At 45.9% G+C, this 22335-nt stretch overlaps 1 protein-coding gene across 1 annotated transcript in view; it reads left to right on the top strand.

Annotated features, from left to right (window-relative positions):
* The first annotated feature begins 2885 nt into the window (after window positions 1–2885).
* The window catches only part of dgat2 (diacylglycerol O-acyltransferase 2), a 49641-nt gene continuing 30191 nt past the window's right edge, over window positions 2886–22335 (top strand). Inside the window, exons 1-4 of the mRNA XM_078222589.1 lie at window positions 2886–3191; window positions 19117–19245; window positions 20832–20939; window positions 21682–21752. Of these exons, the coding sequence (XP_078078715.1) occupies window positions 3152–3191; window positions 19117–19245; window positions 20832–20939; window positions 21682–21752 (348 nt within the window). The 5' untranslated portion in view covers window positions 2886–3151. The remainder of the gene's footprint in view (window positions 3192–19116; window positions 19246–20831; window positions 20940–21681; window positions 21753–22335) is intronic.

A 22335-nucleotide genomic window follows, 5' to 3' on the forward strand; every position in this document is an offset into this window, starting at 1 on the left:
TCCAACACAGTGCTGACGCTGCACTGTTGGAGGCGCTGTCTTTCAGCTGGGATGCCAAATTAAGGCCTTGTCTGTCCTGTCGATTAGATGTAAAAGATCCCGTGGTGCTTATTTTGAAGAAGAAGAGGGGAGTTTTCCCAGGTGTCCTGGCCAACATTTCTCCTTCAGTCAAGATCACCAGAAACAGATAGTGGGTCGTTATCACAATTGCTGTTTGTGGGAGCTTGCTGTGCAGAATCTGGCTGCCACATTGCCAAACGGCAACAATGACTACAAGTATCTCATTGGCTACGTTTTGTGTACTTTGGTACTTGGTGGAAGCACGGTGGCACAGTGGTTAGCATTGCTGCCTCACGGCGCCAGGGACACAGGTTCGATTCCGGTCTTGGGTCACTGTCTACGTGGAGTTTGCTCATTCTCCCCGTGTCTGCGTGGGTTTCCTCCGGGTGCTCCGGTTTCCTCCCACAGTCCAAAGGTGTGTAGGTTAGGTGGATTGGCCATGCTAAATTGCCTCTCAGTGTCCAAAGATGGGGAAGGCGATGGTCTAGTGGTATTATCGCTAGACTATTAATGCAGAAACTCAGCTAATGTTCTGGGGACCCGGGTTCGAACCCCGCCACAGCAGATAGTGGAATTTGAATCCAATAAAAATATCTGGAATTAAGAATCTACTGATGACCATGAAACCATTGTCGATTGTCGGAAAAACCCATCTGGTTCACAGAGGCTACAGAAGGATATAGATAGGCTGGAAATTTGGGCAAGGAAATGGCAGATGGAGTTCAATCCTGATAAATGCGAAGTGATGCATTTTGGTGGGAATAATGTAGGGAGGAGCTACACGATAAATGGAAGAACCATAAAGGGTGTAGAGACGCAGAGGGACCTGGGTGTGCAAGTCCACAGATCTTTGAAGGTGACGTCACAGGTGGAGAAGGTGGTGAAGAAGGCATATGGCATGCTTGCCTTTATAGGACGGGGCATAGAGTATAAAAGTTGGGGTCTGATGTTGCAGATGTATAGAACGTTGGTTCGGCCGCATTTGGAATACTGCGTCCAGTTCTGGTCGCCACACTACCAGAAGGACGTGGAGGCTTTGGAGAGAGTACAGAGGAGGTTTACCAGGATGTTGCCTGGTATGGAGGGGCTTGGTTATGAGGAGAGATTGGGGAAACTGGGGTTGTTCTCCTTGGAAAGACGGAGGATGAGGGGAGACTTAATAGAGGTGTATAAAATTATGAAAGGCATAGATAGGGTGAACGGTGGGAAGCTTTTCCCCGGGTCGGTGGTGACGTTCACGAGGGGTCATAGGTTCAAGGTGAAGGGGGGGAGGTTTAACACAGATATCAGAAGGACATATTTCACACAGAGGGTCGTGGGGGCCTGGAATGTGTTGCCGGGCAAGGTGGTGGAGGCGGACACACTGGGAACGTTTAAGACTTATCTAGACAGCTATATGAACGGAGTGGGAATGGAGGGATACAAAAGAGTGATCTAGTTTGGACCAGGGAGCGGCGCGGGCTAATTGTTCCTGGTTTCTCGTTTCAAGGCTTCATTCTACGATCATCTTGCTGGTGCCAGTACAGAGTGATACTGCGGATAGTTGGGAACCTGTCTCGGGGGCAGGGGATTCATATGGTGTTCGTGGAAGTGGAAATGACTAGGGTTGGGAAGCATTTTCCGATCGGGGCCATTGTGATCTCCTGGACTCGTTTCGATCGCCTCAGGGGGTCGGAGAGGAATTTCCCAGATTTTTTTTTCCCCATATTGGCCCTGGGGTTTTTCACTCTGGGTTTTCGCCTCTCCCTGGAGATCACATGGTCTGGAATGGGGGGGTGGGGGTAAGTTAATAGGTTGTAATGAACAAAGCATCGTAGCTGTGAGGGACAGCTCGGTGGATAGGATATTGGTATGTAGATAGGCTGGAAAATTGGGTGGGGATCCTGGATTCAGGATTCAATCCTGGACTGGGGAGCGGCGCGGGCTTGGAGGGCCGAAGGGCCTGTTCCTGTGCTGTATTGTTCTTTGTTCTTTGTTCTTTGTAATGTCCTTTAGGGAAGGAAATCTGCTATCCTTACCTGGTCTGACCTACATGTGACTCCAGAGCCACAGCAATGTGGTTGACTCTCAACTGCCCTCGGGCAACTAGGAATGGGCAATAAATGCTGGCCAGCCAGTGATGCCCATGTCCCACAAATGAATAAAAAAAGTTGCCCCTTAGGGTGGGATTTTCCGGCCGCACTCACCCCAAGATCGGAAAATCCTGCCCGAGGTCAAAGGACCTTTGAATGATCCGCCCCACCCTGCCCACTACGATTCCCGTGGCGGGCTGGACGAGAAAATTCCACCCTTAATGTGCAAAGGTGTGCAGGTTGGCTGGACTAACCATGGTAAATGTGCAGGGTTACAGATAGGGCGGGGGTGGTGCGGTGCTGGATAAGATGCTCTTCCGGAGAGTCGGTGCAGGCTCGATGGGCCAAACGGCCTCCTTCTGCACTGCAGGGATTCTGTGAAAGGTGCTATGGAAATGCAAGTCTTTCTGTCTGCTGTGGTTCAGGTAATGGTGTAGCTTCTTTGCTGTTGTTGCTACCCATGAAGGTGAGTTGGGGGGGGGGGCGAGGTTGGAGTTAGACATTGACAGCTCAAACTTCACTCCAGCCCCTGGGTAAACCATTCAGAAATGGTCAAAGGCGGGGAGGGGGGGGCGGGGCAAGGGGGACTGTGCCATTCAAACCCTATCACAGGAAAGAGGGGAGAGCTCGGAAAATCAACTGCACAATTGCATTTATATTCACATGCATTGTAAATACACCCTGACCTTTAGTGCATTGTTCAAGGGAGGTCAGTTAGCATTTAAAATGCATAGAGAGTGGAGAGTGGCAGCAGTTGCTGTGAGTTACAGCACAGCTTGGAGGATCCTTCTCTACCCTTGTAACAAGGCAATGGTTTCCCCTGACTATTAAAGAGCCGGTCCCTGCGCTGCTCAATTCCTTTCTTTTTCCCACCTCTTTCATTTATTTTCCCTCTCCTTTGTTTTAAGTGCTGCAAAATATATCCATTTACATATAATTTGCCGCATTGAAACGTGGAGTCTCACGCTCGCCTCTTAATTTAACCCGGAGAGCAGAAAGTCAAGACATAAAGGGAAGAAATGAAGACTATCATTGCTGCCCATTCAGGAATGTTAAGAGGTAAGCGCAGACCTCCGCTTGTCACTGACCCTTTTGTTGTATTTTTCCATCTCCCCTCTGATTTTAAAGTGTTTTCTTTTTGAATAATGTTTCAGTAGCTTGCATTTCAAAGTACCTTGTGTGCTGAATTTTTCTGATCTCTTGAGTGGTAGGTTAAGTGCTTAGAGGCTGAATGGGAATTGGGAATAATATTGTTCAGAGTTTCAGGGTAGAATCTAAAGTTAGATCAGATCTGACTTTGGGAAGGCGGTGGGTGGTGTGATTTTTTTTAAAAAATAAAGAGTATGCAGATGCTGAATCTCTTTCCTTTTATAACTTGACCCAGCGAGGGATTCGGTAGCTTGGATTATCCACACAACTATCTCTGTCTGCTCTGCCTTACTATCTGAAAGTGGAACACTTGTTTGTAGGACTCTGGATCCGACAATCGTAGTATAAACAAGAGACACATAGTTGTTGTGCCCAGCCAGTAAGATTCTCTCTATGTCTCCCCCCTCCTTAATCTTGTGTGTGAGGTTTTAAATGCGTAAAGTCCACCCCACGTCCTGATTATAAAAGTGTGTCAGTTTTAAATTGGTGGTTTCCACCCCCCCTCCATCCCGCTTTAAAGTTTACTTATTAGTGTCACAAGTAGGCTTACATTAACACTGCAATGAAGTTACTGTGAAAATTCCCTAGTCGCCACATTCCGGTGCATGTTCGGGTATACTGAGAGAGAATTTAGCATGGTCAATGCACCTAACCAGCACGTCTTTCAGACTGTGGGAAGAAACCGGAGCACCCGGAGGAAACCCACGCAGATATGCGGAGAACGTACAAACTCCACACAGACAGCTCACAGTGCCAGGGACGCTGGTTCGATTCCCAGCTTGGGTCACTGTCTGTGTGGAGTTTGCACATTCTCCCCGTGTCTGCGTGGTTTTCCTCCGGGTGCTCGAGTTTCCTCCCACGGTACAAAGATGTGCGGGTTAGGTGCATTGACCATGCTAAATTGCCCCTTTAAGTGTCCCTGGATGTGTAGCTTGGGGGGGATTAGCAGGATAAATATGTGGAGTTACGGGAATGGGGCTTGGATGGGATTGTGGTCGGTTCAGACTCGATGGGCCGAATGGCCTCCTTCTGCACTGTAGGGATTCTATGACAGTAACACAAGCTGGGAATTGAACCCTGGTCCCTGGCACTGAGGCAACAGTGCTAACCACTCTGCCATTGTGCAGAGGTGCCATCTTTCCGATGAGGCACTAAGCTTCGAGGCCCCATCTCTCTTCCTCAGCTTGAGGTAAATGATCCGATGGCACTATTTTGGAGAGCAGGGAAGTTTTCCCCAGTTGTGCTGGTCAATATTTATCCCTTCACCAATACCATGAAAGCAGGTCGTTACATTGCTGTTTGTGGGGCCCTGTTGAGTTTGAATTAGCTACCGTGTTTCCGATGTTAAAACAGTGGCCACACTTCAGATATACTTAATTGGCTGTAAAATGATTTGAAACAGGAAAGTCACTGCATGAATGTGAGTCTTTTATGAGCTTAAATATGAAGTGTGTAAGCCATTTTTGCACTGACGTAAAAGTATTAACTGTTCCTCTCATCCCTCTCCCACTCTGAATTAAAGCGTGATGAGAATTAGTTTTGCATCTTGCGTTAGCGAGTGAACTTAGCTTCTGAAACTTGACTGTTCCAGTTCCTGATAGTGATCTTATTCCAACAGACATTTGGCATGTGCCTGGCTGTGACCTCTTGGCTTATTTAATGCAATTGCATCATTTCTACCTCTTAAGTAGGTCACTCAGTTGTCACGTCTCCATGAACTCTCAGGAATTTCGTTACTGTCTTGCCTAATGAGCCAATAACGGCAGCTTTATGGCCTGGATAATGATCAGGGCTGTTGGCATTTCATTTCTTATTGTGAGTTACAGACGGAATTCGGGAGCGGGATTTCCTAAGGGCCAGGGAAAGTCCCCCAATCCCATGTAAATAAAAACGGCATTTGTTCAGGGTTGTAGCGGGGTAGCAGGTATAGTTATGCCCTGTACACAAGAAACAGGACAAATCCAACCCGGCCGATTACTGCCCCATTAGTTTATTCTAGATTATCATGTATACTAATACAGATGACAATGATAAATCAAATCCGTAAAATGAGTGAAGGGGTCATCAACAATGCTGTCAAGTGGCACTTACTCAGCAATAACCTGCTCAGTGACACTCAATTTGGGTTCTGCCAGGGTTACTCAGTTCCTGACATCATTACAGCCTTGGTTCAAACATGGACAAAAGAGCAGAACTCCAGAGGTAAGGTGCGAGTGACTGCCCTTGACATCAAGGCAGCATTTGACCAAATGTGCCATCAAGGAGCCCGAGCAAAACTGGAGTCAATGGGGATCGGGGTGAAAACTCTCCACTGGTCGGAGTCATACTGGTACAAAGGAAGATGGTTGTGGAGGGTCAGTCATCTCAGCACCAGGACATCACTGCAGGAGTTCCTCAGGGTAGTTTTCTAGGCCCAACCATCTTCAGTTGCTTCATTAATGATCTTCCCTCCATCATAAGGTGAGAAGTGGGGATGTTTGCTAATGACTCCACAATGTTCAGCACCATTCGCGACTCCTGCCACACAAGGGCCAAGCAATGACCATCTTTAACATAAGAGGATCTAACCATTGCTCCTTAACATTCAATGGCATCACCATCACTGAATCCCCCACCATCAACGTCCTGGGGGTTACCATTGACTAGAAACTGAACCCAGAAACTAAACTGGACTCTCCATATAAATGCCGTGGATACCAGTGCAGGTCAAAGGCTAAGAATACTGCGGTGAGTAATTCACCACCTGACTCCCCAAAGCCTGTCCATCATCTACAGTCCAAAGATGTGCGGGTTAGGTTGATTGGCCAAGTTAAAAATTGCCCCTTAGTGTCCTGGGATGCGTAGATTAGAGGGATTAGCGGGTAAAATATGTAGGGATATGGGAGTAGGGCCTGGGTGGGATTGTGGTCGGTGCAGACTCGATGGGCCGAATGGCCTCTTTCTGTACTGTAGGGTTTCTATGATTTCTATGATTTCTATGATTACAAGGCACAAGTCAGGAGTGTGATGGAATACTCCCCACTTGCCTGGGTGAGTGCAGCTCCAACAACACTCGTAGCTCAACATCATGCAGGGCAAAGCAGCCCACTTGATTGCTACCCATTTCACAAGCATTCACTCCCTCAACCACCAACAAACAGTAGCAGCTGTGTGTACCATCTACAAGATGCACTGCAGGAACTCAGCAAGGTTCCTTAGGCAGCACCTTCCAAACCCACTACCATCTAGAAGGTCAAGGGCAGCAGACAATGGGAATGCCACCACCTGAAAGTTCCCCTCCAAGCCACTCAATATCTTGACTTGGTGATATATTGCCGTTCCTTCACTATTGCTGGGTCAAAATCCTGGAATTTCCACCCTAACAGTACTATGGATGTACCTACACCTCAGGGACTGCTGTGGTTCAAGAAGGCAGTTCACCATCATCTTCTCAAGGGCAATTAGGGATGAGTAATAAAAGCTCGTCCAGCCAGCGATGCCCAACTTCTGACAAATGAATAAAATAAAACGTGGGCCATGTATCACCTTGGTGCATTACTGAGCAGGATTTGGGGTTCCCCAGGTATATTAATGCTGAATGGGCTGCCTGGTGTACCAAGTTGATCAGACTCTCATCTAAAAGCATCAGGTATTGTGTCCAGAGTTGACCTGTGTCTTGGTTGTGGGGGATCTGAGTCAGGTGGGTAATGTGTGAGAGATAGGAAAGCAGAGACACTAACTTGCCTGGCCACCAACTTGCAAATGGAAAAGCAGTTGGAGGGGGGCAGAATTTCCCAAAGGGAGAAATCTACCCTTAGATAAGCATTGTATATATCCTGCATTGACCCATTGACACTGTCTACACTTCCCGCTGCCTCAAAAGTAGCCAGCATCATTAAGGACCCCATGCACCCCGGACATACACTCTTCCACCTTCTTCCATCGGGATAAAGATACTAAAGTCTGAGGACACATAGCAACCAACTCAATAACAGCTCCTTCCCTGCTGCCATTAGACTTTTGAATGGACCTACCTCATACTAAGTTGATCTTTCTCCACACCCTAGCTATGACTGTAACACTACATTCTGCACTTTCGCCTTTCCTTCTCTATGAACGGTACGCTTTGCCAGCATAGGGCACAAGAAACAATACTTTTCACTGTGTACTAATACATGTGACAATAATCAAATCAAACCTGTACTTTAATTACAAGATTATTGCCAGCGTAGCAGTTTAGTTGAATAGCTTTGCAATATATTGAAAGGTTTGCATTTATATAGAACTCCGAATACCCCAGAGCATTACAGCCTATGAAGTACTTTCGAAGTGTAGTCATTCTTCTAATAAAGGAAACACAGCAGTCAATATGTGCACAGAAAGATCCCCAAAACACTGATGAGGATGAGATGATTTGTTTCGTTCAGTAATGTTGATTGAGGGACTTAAATATTGGCTAGGATGCCAGGGAGAAATTCTCTGCTGTTTGTTGAATAGTGCAACTGGTTCTTTTATTTGCGCCTGAGCGGGCAGGCAGAGCTTTGCTTTATTGTCCCTTCCAGAGGATGGTACCTCCAACAGTGCAGTATACCTTCAGTGCTGCACTGTAGCATCAACCTAGATCTTTGTGCTCAAGTCTCTGGAGTGGGACTTGAATTGACGACCTTCTGACTCAGTTGGAAGTGCTACAGCTAACCCTGTATGCGGTATATTATTTAGTATATTCACCTCAACACTTCTTTCCTGCGCTATCTCCATATTAGCCTCCAGAAATCTATCAATTTCTGACTTGAACGTAAGAATTGTGCCTCTACAGCCCTCCGGGCGGGGGGGGGTAATAAAGAATTCCAACGATTCACCACCCTCTGGGTGAAGAAATGACCCTTCATCTCAGTGTTGAACGGCCGACCCCCACATGCTGCCAGGCCAGGCCCTGAAATGATATCTACAGGCCCTCCGCAGATCAGAATGGAGTGGCTGTGTAAACAGGGCAGGAGCTTCCATGAGGGCCAGACATTAACAATAATGACATTGAAAAAGCACCCATCTGTGGTTTAAAGCTACTTTTGTGGATATATCTCCATTTATCTTCTTTGCTTCTCATCCTCCGACCAAACTGAGGCTGAAGGTGCAAAAGCTCTGTTAAAGAAGATAAATGGCAGACTTGTGATATGGGACCAGGATGACCAATAGTGTAATGTAACCACTTCCCAAGTCTCCCCCTGTTCACCTCCCTCTCTCCTTTAAAATACAGCTCTTTGAGCAGGCAATTGTCCTAATGTCTCCTCCTTTAGCTTAATGTCAATTAGTGCCTGATTACGGTCCTGAAGCATCTTGCAATGTTTTACTTTGTTAAAGGGCCTGTACAGTTTTGCTGCAATTGTATAGGGCATTGGTGAGGCCACACCTGGAGTATTGATTTGATTTATTATTGTCACATGTACTAGTTTACAGTGAAAAGTATTGTTTCTTGCGTGCTATACAGACAAAACATACCATTCATAGAGAAGGAAAGGAGAGAATGTAGTGTTACAGTCATAGCTAGGGTGTAGGGAAAGATCAACTTAATGCGAGGTAGGTCCATTCAAAAGTCTGATGGCAGCAGGGAAGAAGCTGTTCTCGAGTCGGTTGGTACGTGATCTCAGACTTTTCCATCTTTTTCCCGATGGAAGAGAGTGCAGTTTTTGTATCCTTTTTCTGGGGAAGCATATCGTTGCAATGGAGGGAGTACAGCGAATGTTTGCCAGGCTGTTTCCTGGGATGACGGGTCTCTCATATGAGGAGGGACTAAGTCGGTTAGGATTATGTTCACTGGAGTTTAGATGAGTGAGAGGGGATCTCGTAGAAACTTATAAAATTCTAACAGGGTTAGACAAGGTAGATTCAGAAAGATTGTTCCCAATAGTGGGGGAGTCCAGAACTAGGGGGGTCATAGTTTGAGGATAAGGGGTAAACCTTTTAGAACTGAGGTGAGGAGAAATTTCTTCACCCAGAGGGTGGTGAATGTGTGGAATTCACTACCACAGAATGTAGTTGAGGCCAAAACATTGTGTGATTTCAAGAAGAAATTAGATATAGCTCTTGGGGCTAAAGGGATATGGGGGGGAAGGGGGGATCAAGATATTGAATTTGATGATCAGCCATGATCAAAATGAATGGCGGAGCAGGCTCGAAAGGGCCTGCTTCTAGTTTCTATGTTTACAGATGAAAGGTGTTGTAGCTGCTGGCTATATCCTTTGTACTGTCGCGATTCTCACTGAAACCAGAATTCTTTTCCATTTGATTTTCACGGGTAGTTCCATGTTTAATGGTTTCTCTATCGATTTACAGATTTGGGTTAGAGAGTAGTTGGTTCATTGACATGAGGCACGATGGGTTTGTCATTTCTCTGACTGTACTGAGGGCTGCCAGGGAATTAAGTCCAAGTTGCGTTAGTTTGAAAAGGTGCAGTTGCAGTGTTTGTGGTTTGGTGCGGTTCCAAAACTGTCGACCTGGCAGCAGGCTTGTCAGAGGCCTGTTCTCTTAGCAATTAAAACAAATGTCCTTGACTCCGGTTGGAGGTTCGAGGGAGATGTTGGGAGTTTTGAATGGACACTCTTCGTTATAAAAATGTTGGCTTTTTCTGGAGTCCCATCATATGAGCAATGTACTCTGACAGTATTTACACACTTGTGTTTGAACCTCGATATTAAGCACTTGGAATGGTACGGCAGAGAAAGAAGCCATTCAGCCCATCTACCTGTGGAATCTCACTGAAGAGCTTCCAATTAGTCCCACTCGCCCCAGATCTTTCCCCATAGCCTTGTGCTTGTTTTCATCTCAAGTACAAATCCAATTCTTCTTTTTGAAGATTACTATCGAATTGTGGCAAAAGCAGAAAGTTTCATTACCCAATTGGAAGACACTTGACTGTCAGCCAACCCCATTTTCAATTTTTATATACGGTGGTGAAGAAAATGTCCGAAAAGAAAGTATTTTTTTAATGTCCGAAGGGTTGTACACAGCAGTGTCCTGGGATTGAGCATTATAAGAACTAGGAGCAGGAGTCGGCCATCTAGCCCCTCGAGCCTGCTCCGCCATTCAATAAGATCATGGCTGATCTTTTTGTGGACTCAGCTCCACTTACCCGCCCGCTCACCATAACCCTTAATTCCTTTACTGTTCAAAAATTTATCCTTGCCTTAAAAAAATTTAATGAGGTAGCCTCAACTGTTTAACTGAGCAGGGAATTCCATAGATTCACAACCCTTTGTGTGAAGAAGTTCCTCCTCAACTCAGTCCTAAATCTGCTCCCCGTTATTTTGAGGCCATCCCCCCCCTGGTTCTAGTTTCACCCGCCAGCGGAAACAACTTCCCTGCTTCTATCTTATCTATTCCCTTCATAATCTTATACGTTTCTATAAGATCTCCCCTCATTCTTCTGAATTCCAATGAGTATAGCCCCAGTCTACTCCATCTCTCCTCCTAAGCCAACCCTCTCAACTCCGGAATCAACCTAGTGAATCTCCTCTGCACCCCCTCCAGTGCCAGTATATCCTTTCTCAAGTAAGGAGACCAAAATTATACACACTACTCCAGTTGTGGCCTCACCAGCAGTTTGTGCAGCTGCAACATAATCTCGCTGTTTTTAAACTCCATCCCTCTAGCAATGAAGGACAAAATTCCATTTGTCATCTTAATTACCTGCAAACCAACTCCTTGTGATTCTTGTACAAGGACACCCAGGTCCCTCTGCACAGCAGCATGCTGCAATTTTTTACCATTTAAATAATAGTCCATTTTGCTGTTATTCCGACCAAAATGGATTCAATTCCTGGGAACTCCAGGTCAATCCTGGAGGGTTGGTAACCCTGCAGAGAACTGTTGCATCAGTAACCCCCCCAGCTCCCATGTCTGGGCTGCAATTTTACTCTGAAAACTTTTCAAAACTCAACTCAGTATAGGGAAAGTTGGGCTTCACCTTCTTGCTCTTCCAGGTTTTATATCACACCTGATACTTCATCTCCTGACACCTACGAGGTAGCGAGCATGAAGACTGCTCAATACCCAAGCTGGAAAACATTGCATCGATCCCTTCCATTGGGATTCTGCCGAGTGGCTTGCGCTGGAATTCTCCGACCTCACCCGCGGCTAGGGTTCTCCAGTCCCGCTGCAGTGAATGGCGTTTTGGCTGAGTGCCAAATTCTCCATTCTCACTGGCAGTGGTGGTGAATCCCGCCCTTGGTCAGTAACCCTCACATGTGGCCAGAGGTGTGTCTCAAACTCATGCTGCCAATTAACATCCTAGTGCAGGACTGAGGGAGTGCAACACTGTTGTCAGTGCTGTACAATGGATGAGGCTTTAACTGAAGAATGGCGTCAACCATGACAGTGGATAGCACTCTTACATCTTCGGGCAGGAGGTTGAGGAATCAGCTCACACTCCAGAGGCTTGAGTACATAAATCCAGGCTTGCGCTCCAATACAGTACAGACGGAGATGCTGTTTTATAAGATCAAGTCTGAGCTCGCAGGTCCTGACTCCCTGAATTGCGGGGGGACATTAATAAAGAGAGGCACGCACAGATTTGATTTGATTTATTATTGTCACATGTATTAACATACAGTGAAAAGTATTGTTTCTTGCGCGCTATACAGACAGGCAGACTAAGGGAGAATAGCTACAACACCAAAGGAGGCTGTTCGGCCCAATGTGTCTGCTCTAGCTCTCCAAATGATGAATGCACCTGGTGCCACTCCCCCGTCTTCTCCCCGTAACCCTGTGCATTCTTCCTTTTCGGAAAGTGATCCAATACCCTTTTGAAATCTTCGATTGAACCTGCCTCTCCCACACACTCCAACCTGAACCACTCTCAATGTGAGAAAGGTTTCTCGTGTCTCCATTGCTTCTTACACCCATGACTTTACATCTGTGCCCTCTCGTTCTCAATCCTTCCACCAGCGGAAACAGTTTCCCGCCCCCCATCTCCCAGACCATGGCTGAAAATCTCTGCCGTTGGCCGCGGCTGGGATTCTCCGGAGCCACTGAAGGTGAATGGAGTTTTGGCTGGAATGCCAAATTCTCTGTTCTCACTTGAGGTTGGGGCGGGCACAGAGGAGAATTGTACTGCTTGTCCTTTAAGTCAACCATGCTGTTACTCCTGTTTTGGGTGGGGGGTGTGGGGGACGGGAATGTTCAATTGATTAACAACAGTCTACAACCAGATCACCGCACAAACTGCTCTAAACATCTCCAGACATTTCCTAAAGCTATGGCTTGAACCCCAGAGTGTCTCATGTTACGATCTGCATTATTCAATCCTGGGCACTTGCTACACTTGTTTGTGACACTCCCAGACTCACAACAGGGGCTGCAACATTCTGAAAGAATATACTCCTCTGGCATTCTTTGTGGAAAACAAAACAAGTGAACAGGATTGGGTTTTACAGAGATGCTTGTTCAGTTCTTTCATTAAAAGGTGTTTAAACCCACCCCCCCTCCCAAAAGATAAAAAGTTAATTGTCTAACCATAAACCTCTGGAGACACGGGTGGCACCAGAGGACTGGAGAATTGCAAACCTCACATCCTTGTTCAAAAAAGTGGTGTGAAATTAAGCCTAGCAACTGCAGGCCGGACAGTTTAGCCTCCGTGACGGAGAAGCTTTTAGGGCAGCACAGTGGTTAGCACTGCTGCCTCACAAAATCCAGGGACCCGGGTTCGATTCCTGGCTTGATTCACTGTCTGCACATTCTCCCCATGTCTGCGTGGGTTTCCTCCGGGTGCTCTGGTTTCCTCCCACAGTCCAAAGATTTGCAGGTTAGGTGCATTGGACATTCTAAATTCTCCGTCACTGTATCCGAACAGGCGCTGGAGTGTGGCGACTAGGGTTTTAAAGTTTATTTATTACTGTCACAAGTAGGCTTTCATTAACACTGCAATGAGGTTACTGTGAAAATCCTCTAGTTGCCACACTCCGGCGCCTGTTCGGGTACACTGAGGGAGAATTTAGCATGGCCAATGCACCCTAACCAGCACGTCTTTTGTTTTCCCTGCTTGTAATTGAACTGCAGTGGTACGTGTTTACATTTTTTTTAATGGCCTCAGGTTTTACGTCCTAAAGCCAATTTCGTTCTAAAGACATGACTGCGTGGCACGGTGGCACAGTGGCTACCAGTGCTGCACCTCAGCGCCAGGGACCCGGTTTCAATTCCCAGCTTGGGTCACTGTCTGTGCTGAGTCTGCACGTTCTCCTCGTGTCTGCGTGGGTTTCCTCCGGGTGCTCCGGTTTCCTCCCACAGTCCAAAGACGTGCTGGTTAGGTGCATTGGCCGTGCTAAATTCTCCCTCCGTGTATCCGAACAGGTGCCAGAGTGTGGCAACTAGAGGATTTTCACAGTAACTTCATTGCAGTGTTAATGTAAGCCTACTTGTGACTAATAAATAAAGATATATAAATGATACGGTTGGGGTCTGGCTTGTGTGCAAGACCAATCCTTCATTACCCTCTAACTGTCCAGCTTAACGACCCAGTTGGAATGAAGGGACTTTACCAATGCAAGCTTAGATTGACATTAGGCTGGTTAGTAAATGACCTGGGTCAGCGATGTCTGCAAGTCTGGAGCAATTTTGGTCGCTGAAACTGGATTTAACAGGATCCAAACTCGTAAAGGTCATCAAAAAAGTTGCATTTGCTATGATATTACCTTGGGCAAACTTTGTAAGTCCACCAGTGTGCATTTAAATAAACATTTGCAGTAATTTTTTTATTGAATATCCATGTGTCTAAGATAGAAATCGATAACATATGTGTTTACTTATCAAAACACAAACTATTATTCTGAACACTCACAGAATCTTGCCAAACATTTGCAGCCGTATATTTGTCCTCTGCCATTTGATTCAGATCGAGCCAGATCTGATTGCTCATTTTGCTGTAGTTTCATCGTAGGTTTACATACCAAAGAACAAAGAAAATTATAGCACAGGAACAGGCCCTTTGGCCCTCCAAGCCTGCACCAACCATGCTGCCCAACTGAACAAAAGCCCCCTTCCGGGGACCATATCCCTCTATTCCCATCCTATTCGTGTATGTTCATGTTCCACACCAGCCTCCTCCCATCCTCCTCCAGCCACCCCCATCAACATATCCCTCTATTCATTCATATTGCTGAAAGGAGACATGTTGTCAAAGTTTTTCATCTTGCACTCATCGGGCCAAACACAAGAATGCCAAATTTCAAACGATCACAGCAATTTATACTTCAGGATCAAAGGGCGGTGATTGGTTGGCAAGTTGATTCTGATTGGCTGAGATGTTGCCATGGAGAAAACATGGGGAATTATAGGCTCCCCAAGCTCTCGAGAAAATGTAGCATTCTTGCATTTGCCTTGATGAGTGTGAAATTAAAATCTTTGGCAACTATGCCTCTTTTCAGCAATATGAATGGAAGGTTATGGTGATAGGGTTGGCTGAATTAGGATGGGAGGAGGCTGGTGTCGAACATGAACACAAGCAGGGATTAGGAGGGCTGGAACAAGTTGTAAGTTGTCAGTTGAATTTGAACCTACCAAGGGACTTTTCTCCCTTGTGTGTTTATCCAGTTTTCCCTTAAATGCTTCTCCATTAGTCATCTCGACCACTCATTGTGGGAGATAGTTCCACATTTTCATCACTTTCTGGGTGAAAAGATTTCTCCTGAATTCCCTATCAGATGTAGTAGTGACTGTCTTGTAGTTACTGCCCTAGTTATTGGGCTCTCCCTCGAGTGTTAATATCTTTGTCTATTTGTCAAATCCTTTTCTGATGGCACGGTGGCACAGTGGTTGGCATTGCTGCCTCACAGCGCCAGGGACCCGGGTTCGATTCCAGCCTTGGGTCACTGTCTGTGTGGAGTTGGCACAGTAAGTAGTTTCACAACACCAGGTTAAATTCCAACAGGTTTTTGGTAGCATGAGCTTTCGGAGCAGTGCCCCTTCATCAGGTGAGCATTGCACCTCACAAGGATCCCGGGTTCAAGTTCCACTCCATACACACAACATACTATCATCGTGAAAATATCTGGCAGGCCATTCCTGCCTCATCAACTTTGCAATCACTAATTAAATTTATGGATCATAGAATAGACACACACCTGATGAAGGGGCAGCGCTCCAAAAGCTCGTGCGACCAAATAAACCTGTTGGACTTTAACCTGGTGTTGTGAGACTACTTACTGTGCCTGCCCCAGTCCAACGCCGACAACTCCAGACAGGAACAGAATGTGCTGTGCGGAGTCTGCACGTTCTTCCCGTGTCTGTGTGGGTTTCCTCTGGGTGGTCCGGTTTCCTCCCATAGTCCAAAAGACGCATTGGTTAGGTGCAGTGGCCATGCTAAATTCTGCCAGAGTGTGGCAACCAGGGGATTTTCACAGTAACTTCATGCACTCAAGGGAGCCCGGGCCGATCGATCCCCTAAGGCCTGTATCCATTGAAAGGAGGAAGCCTACTTGTGACACTAATAAATAAACTTTAAAACTTTTAATTTCAAAGATTTCTTTCTGGTCACCCCTCTTTTATATCGAGGAAAAAAGTCCCACCCAGCTCAGTCTGTCCTGGTAGTTATAAACTCTCTGTTCCAGTATCATCTTTCTAAATTTTTCTCTTTTGCCATTTCATCAGACCTTTATATCCTTTTTTTACAATGCGCACAGCACATTCTGTTCCTGTCTGGTGTAAGTATAATAATGCTCTATTGCTGTCTCATAGAGACAAGTCCTCTTCCATATTATTCCTATTTAGTTTATAAGTTTATTTATTAGTCACCAGAGAGGCTTACATTAACACTGCAATGAAGTTACTGTAAAATTCCCCTAGTCGCCACACTCCGGCGCCTGTTCAGGTACACTGAGGGAGAATTTAGCACGGCCAATGTACCTAACCAGCACATCTTTCTGACTGTGGGAGGAAACCAGAGCACCCGGAGGAAACCCATGCAGATACGGGGAAAATGTGCAAACTCCACACAAACAGTGACCCAACCCGACTTCTGGCGCTCTGAGGCAACAGTGCTAACCACTGTGCCAACGTGTGGCCCCCCAGTTCCCTTGGACTGCTGCAGACTATCTGCTACAGTAATGATTAGCCCAGGACAAATATGAGCTAATGTATCAATAAGGCATGTGGTTTTTTTTTTAATCATTCTAGCTTCTGGTTCCAATATGTAATCGCCTTTCATTCAATGGGGACATTTGTCTTTTGATTAAAATATTTTGCACGTCATATGGGGGTGGCACAGTGGTTAGCACTGCTGCCTCACAGCGCCAGGGACCTGGGTGACTGTCGGTCGGAGTTTGCACGTTCTCCCTGTGACCACGTGGGTTTCCTCCGGGTGCTCTGGTTATCTCCCACAGTCCAAAGATGTGCAGTTTAGGTGGATTGGCCGTGCTAAATTTCTCCTTAGTGTCCCAAGATGTGCAAACTAGAAGGATTAGCCGTGGTAAATGTGTGGTGTTACAGGGATAGAGTTGCGAGGGAAGGCCTGGGTAAGATACTCTGCCAGAAAGTCGGTGCAGACTCGATGGGCTGAATGACCGCTTGTGCACTGTAGGGATTCTATGATCCATAAATTTAATTAGTGATTGCAAAGTTGATGGAGCAGGAATAGCCTGCCAGATATTTTCACAATGATAGTATGTTGTGTGTATGGAGTGGAACTTGAACCTGGGACCCTTGTGAGTCAGAGACGAGAGTGCTACCAACTGAGACACGGTTAGCAATGTGAAGGTTTTGGAAAGAAAACAGAGGATGCTGGAAAAACTCAACAGTATCTGTATGTGTGTGGAGTCTGCACATTCTCCCCGTGTCTGTGTGGGTTTCCTCCGGGTGCTCCGGTTTCCTCCCACAGTCTGAAGGATGTGCTGATTAGGTGCATTGCCGTGCTAACTTCTCCCTCAGTGTACTCAAACAGGCACCAGAGTGTGGCAACGAGGGGATTTTCACAGTAACTTCATTGCAGTGTTAATGTAAGCCTACCTGTGACATTAATAAATAAACTTTATTTTTTTTCTCCCTTACAGCTGTTGCTGGTTTTTCCAGCATTCTGTGTTTCAGATTCTAGCATCCATAGTATTTAGCTTCTATCAAAGCTTTCGGAAACCTTTTATGACCTTTCTTGCTAACCTAAGCCTGGGTAACCACTCCTCAAAAATGCTTATTTTTATTTATAGCTGTTATTTAATCCTCATTGTGGGCACTGCAGAATCTGTGCCAGCACGCTGTCCATTTGAACTGTTTATATTTACACCAGAGGACAGAGTCTTAAAGATAATTAGCAAATTGTCCTCCGGAAAGATGGGAATTTTGTTGGGAATGATCAAATTCATTGCCTGAACAGATGGTCAGAGCAGAATCAATCGTAACTTTCAAAAATATGGCTGGGAAGAGAGACAAATTGCTGAAGCTTTTCTCAGCACTCATCAGGACAAATACAAGAGTGCCAAATTTCAAATGGTCACAAGTTATGCCAGAGGAGAAAAGGATAGTGATTGGTTGGCAAATTGAAACTGGCAAGGGCGCTACCTTGAAAAAAGTAATAGGGGAGTATAGCCTGCCGGAAGCTCCTGGGTAATTCAAATCCATTTTTTAAAAAAAGCTCAAGGTTTGAACATATGCCTTTTGTTTGCAGATTTTGGGTCCCACTGTGTGAATGTATGTTGCTTCCAGCAAGTGTGAATGAACAACTCGCAAAGCTCAACTGATTATCTTAAACTGGTTGTTAGTCTATTAGCACACTCAGGATTTTTCAGCAGGTGCTGCCCTATTCCAGAATCACATCTAACAGCAGACGTTTTTGCTTTGGCTTTTGCAAGCGAGGGCTGGTTGAGTACATCTCTGCGCTCTGCTCATTGTGAACAAACGGAAGAAGTTGTTTGATTCGAGAAGCCAATAATTGGGACGTACAGCTCATATACCCAGCCGTGCCCTTGTACTGAAATCCATACAGCACACTACGCAGTTGTGCAGTAGGCAAAATGTCATGTAGCACTGATGGAAATATCCTGTTCGTGGAAAATACCACTGGAGCAGCTGTTAGAGTAGCTTGCTTAGTCTGTTGGTCAAATTTTGCTTTTCCAGGGTAATTTGAGATAGGGCAGCATGGTGGCACAGTGGTTAGCACTGCTGCCTCACAGCATCAGAGACCCGGGTTCAATTCCGGCCTCTGGTCACTGTCTGAGTGGAGTTTGCACATTCTCCCTGTGTCTGCATGGTTTCCTCCGGGTGCTCTGGTTTCCTGCCACAGTCCGAAGACATGTGGGTTAAGTTGATTAGCCATGCTAAATTGCCCCATAGTGTCGGGGTTAGCAGGATAAATATGTGGGGCTACGGGGATAGGGCCTGATTGGGATTGTAGTTGGTGTAGACTCGATAGGCCGAATGGCCTCCTTCTGCACTGTAGGGATTCTATGTGACGGGGCACTTTTCGGGTTAGGTGCAAAGTGTCAGCCTTTGGCCCATTTGTCTGTCAGCAGCAAGGTGAGCAATCTAATGAGGGTGAAAAGTGATCAAGGGTCCAGGGAGAAGGTCCAGTGACTACTTGTTTATTTGAATGGATTAACCTGAGGGTGTGGGGTTGTGGGAAGGGATAACCATTGATCAGGTAAAGAAACTGAGAATTTAATGTGGGACACTGGAGGAATCTATCAAATGAAATAAGTCTTAACTTTCTATTTGTGACACAAATCTTGATATTTTGATGTTGCGAGTAAACCTGGTGTTGTGAGACTTCTTACGGTCTTTCCCTGAGCCAAGCAATCATTCGCCAAAATGCTGGGTGCAATTTAAAATGAAGCAAAACCTGTAAAAGTTATAGACTTACCGTCTTTGTTTCAATGTTTTCTAGGAACTGGTGCAAGCATTCTCTCTGCCTTGAGTAATCTACCATCCCTTCCTTGGTTGGCAAGGTCCAAGATAGAACGACACTTGCAAATGATCTCCGTCTATCAATGGGTTATAACTTTTCTAATTATGGGTAAGGTCATTATTTTCAAGAATAGTAAATGTTTTCACTTTTCCCTGGTTGAAAATTGAAAGCCATCCATCGAAGAATGTTTGTATATTTTTAAACGGTTGTAGAATTGAAGTGTGGTCGATATTTCTGTGTATAACCACTCTGCCACCACGCCACCCAAGCACTGCTACATCACAGCGCCAGGGTCTCGTGTTCGATTCCTGGCTTGTGTTACTGTCTGTGCAGAGTCTGCACGTTCTCCCCGTGTCTGCGTGGGTTTCCTCCGGGTGCTCCGGTTTCCTCCCACAGTCCGAAAGACATGGTTAGGTGCATTGGCCGTGCTAAATTCTCCCTCAGTGTACCCGAACAGGCGCCGGAGTGTGGGCGACTAGGGGATTTTCACAGTAACTTCATTGCAGTGTTAATGTAAGCCTACTTGTGACAAATAAATAAACTTATAAATGGTTGAATTGGGAATGTAAAAACTGGAATGGTCATTCGGCCCCTCAAAGCTGTCCCACCATTCAGATTATTGCTGATTTGTATGTTAATTCTATCAATCCACCTTGATTCCATAACCATTACCTAATGTAACCATGAGAGCCCAGAATGGGAGGAGCATTTGTTCCTTGTTTTTATCGGGGATTCCTCTATCCTTCTCTTGGTTCTCTGTCGAGTCGAAAGTTCATAAATCCTGTTGATGGTCCCTAGTTAATTAACGTTAAACTGGACTAACCCTTTTGGAATGGCTAATATCTGCTGTGAATAGGGGAGGGAATAATGACACCATTGCAGGGTGAGGTACAAAGTGTTACCGGATTGATAATCCTGGACTAGTGAGTTCAAATCCCACTGTGGCAACTGGGAATTTCAATTCTGTCAATTAAATAAAGAATCCATCATTTGTGTCTTTTTATGATTTGATTTTATTATTGTCACATGTATTAGCATACAGTGAAAAGTATTGTTTCTTGCGTGCTATACAGACAGAGCATACTGTACATAGAGAAGGAAGCGAGAGAGTGCAGATTGTCGTGTTACAGTCATAGCTAGGGTGTAGAGAAAGATCAACTTAATGTGAGGTAGGCCCATTCAAAAGTCTGACAGCAGCAGGGAAGAAGCTGTTCTTGTGTCGGTTGGTACGTGACCTCAGACTTTTGTATCTTTTTCCCGATGGAAGAAGGTGGAAGAGAGAATGTCCGGGGTGTGTGGCGTCCTTAATTACACTGGCTGCCTTTCCGAGGCAGCGGGAAGTGTAGACCGAGTCAACGGAAGGAGATTTTACCGTCCTTATCCGGTCTGGCCTACATGTGACTCCAGACCCACAGCAATGTGATTGGCTCTGAAATGGCCCAGCTATTTAGTTGTGTGCAGCAAAGTGGCTTACTGCCATCACATTGGGAATGGGCAATAAATGAAACCTTGCCAGTGACACCCACGTCCTAAAAACAGTGACGAGTTTGAGCCCCGCTGTATATAATGTGGGGATGGGATTACCTGATGGTGACTCCCCATTGCCAAGAGTGGAGGAATGTTCTGTTCATCAGCATTATAGCATCTCCTGATTTTGATCTGACTTGACTGATGTTTCTGATTTTGTGTTATAGGGATTACGTGCACCATAATCCTGTGCTACATCTTCTTCACTAACTTCTGGCCGATTGCAGCTTTATACTTTTCCTGGCTTGTCATCGACTGGAATACACCAAACCAAGGTTAGAAACTCCGGCAAGGAGTGGACCTGGTCGAGTTGGGATGGGAATAGGTCGCCGCTCTATCTGATCTCGTGCATGTTGATTTTTCCCTGGAGCAAATGTATATCTTTCATTTGGCAGTTTTGCCGCCAGAGTAAACTTATAGGCCAAAACAGTCTGCCCGCCAGCTGACATACCTACTCCCCCCAGCACCCGACGCGCAGTCGAAGTTGCTGATCAGCCATGATCATAACGAATGGTGGAGAAGGCCTGCTTCGATTTTCTATGTACATTTCTTTGGGGACACCACCACCTGCAAGCTCCCCCCCTCAAGTCCCTCACCATTGGATAGATACTTGAAAAGTGAGAAATTTCCAGGGCGACACAAAGTAAGCTTGGGAGAGTAAAACACGTACTTTGCAAGTTAAAAAAGTTCAATTTATGGGGGTGGCACAGTGGTTAGCACTGCTGCCTCACACCGCCAGGGAGCCAGGTTCAATTCCTGGCTTGGGTCACTGTCTGTGTGGAGTTTGCATGTTCTCCGTGTCTGCGTGGATTTTCTCTGGGTGCTCCGGTTTCCTCCCACAGTCTGGAAGACGTGCTGGTTAGGTGCATTGACCCGAACAAGCGACAGAGTGTGGCGACTAAGGGAATTTCACAGTAACTTCATTGCAGTGTTAATGTAAGCCTATTTGTGACTGATAAATAAACTTTATATTTATACTTTATCATTTGGGGAAAACTAAATGCATTCTCTTTGCAGGAGGACGGAGATCAGAGTGGGTTCGGAACTGGGCTGTTTGGAGATATTTCCGAGAATACTTTCCTGTCAGAGTGAGTACTTCAAGAGTTTTGCAATGACTTTTCGATGAGTAAAACTTGCTTTATATATTTTGTTTTCCCTTTCTGAAGTCCTTGTCTCACTTTTCTTCACTCTTCCTTGGGAAAGAGGGCAATCTGCATTAGTCCCACCTTTTCTGATCATTTTTGTATGATTTAAATAACTTACATGTTCCGTTGTACCTTTCTTGCTGTCCAATCCACTTGTGAACTGCTTTCAGTGTAGCTGTGAGCATTGCTTGTGTCACAGATACCGGCATCATGTCTTCACAGCCCAGATGGTCATGGGATCAAGTCTCACTTTGGTGCTAATGGCAGGCTGACCCTCCCCATGCTGTACTCTTGTCACGGGGAGGAGTGGGGTGGGGGGGGGGGGGGGGGGGAGGTGCTACACTGTTGAAGGCACTGTCTTTTGAATGGAGACCACATCTGCCCTCAAGTGTACATAAAAGATCCCCTGATACTGTTTGGAGCAGTAAGAAGTCTCACAACACCAGATTAAAGACCAACAGGTTTATTTGGCATCACGAGCTTTCGGAGCGCTGCTCCTTCATCGGATGAAGTGAGGAAGGAACAG

Source organism: Mustelus asterias, chromosome 10 (genome assembly GCF_964213995.1).
Source record: "Mustelus asterias chromosome 10, sMusAst1.hap1.1, whole genome shotgun sequence".
NCBI lineage: Eukaryota > Metazoa > Chordata > Chondrichthyes > Carcharhiniformes > Triakidae > Mustelus > Mustelus asterias.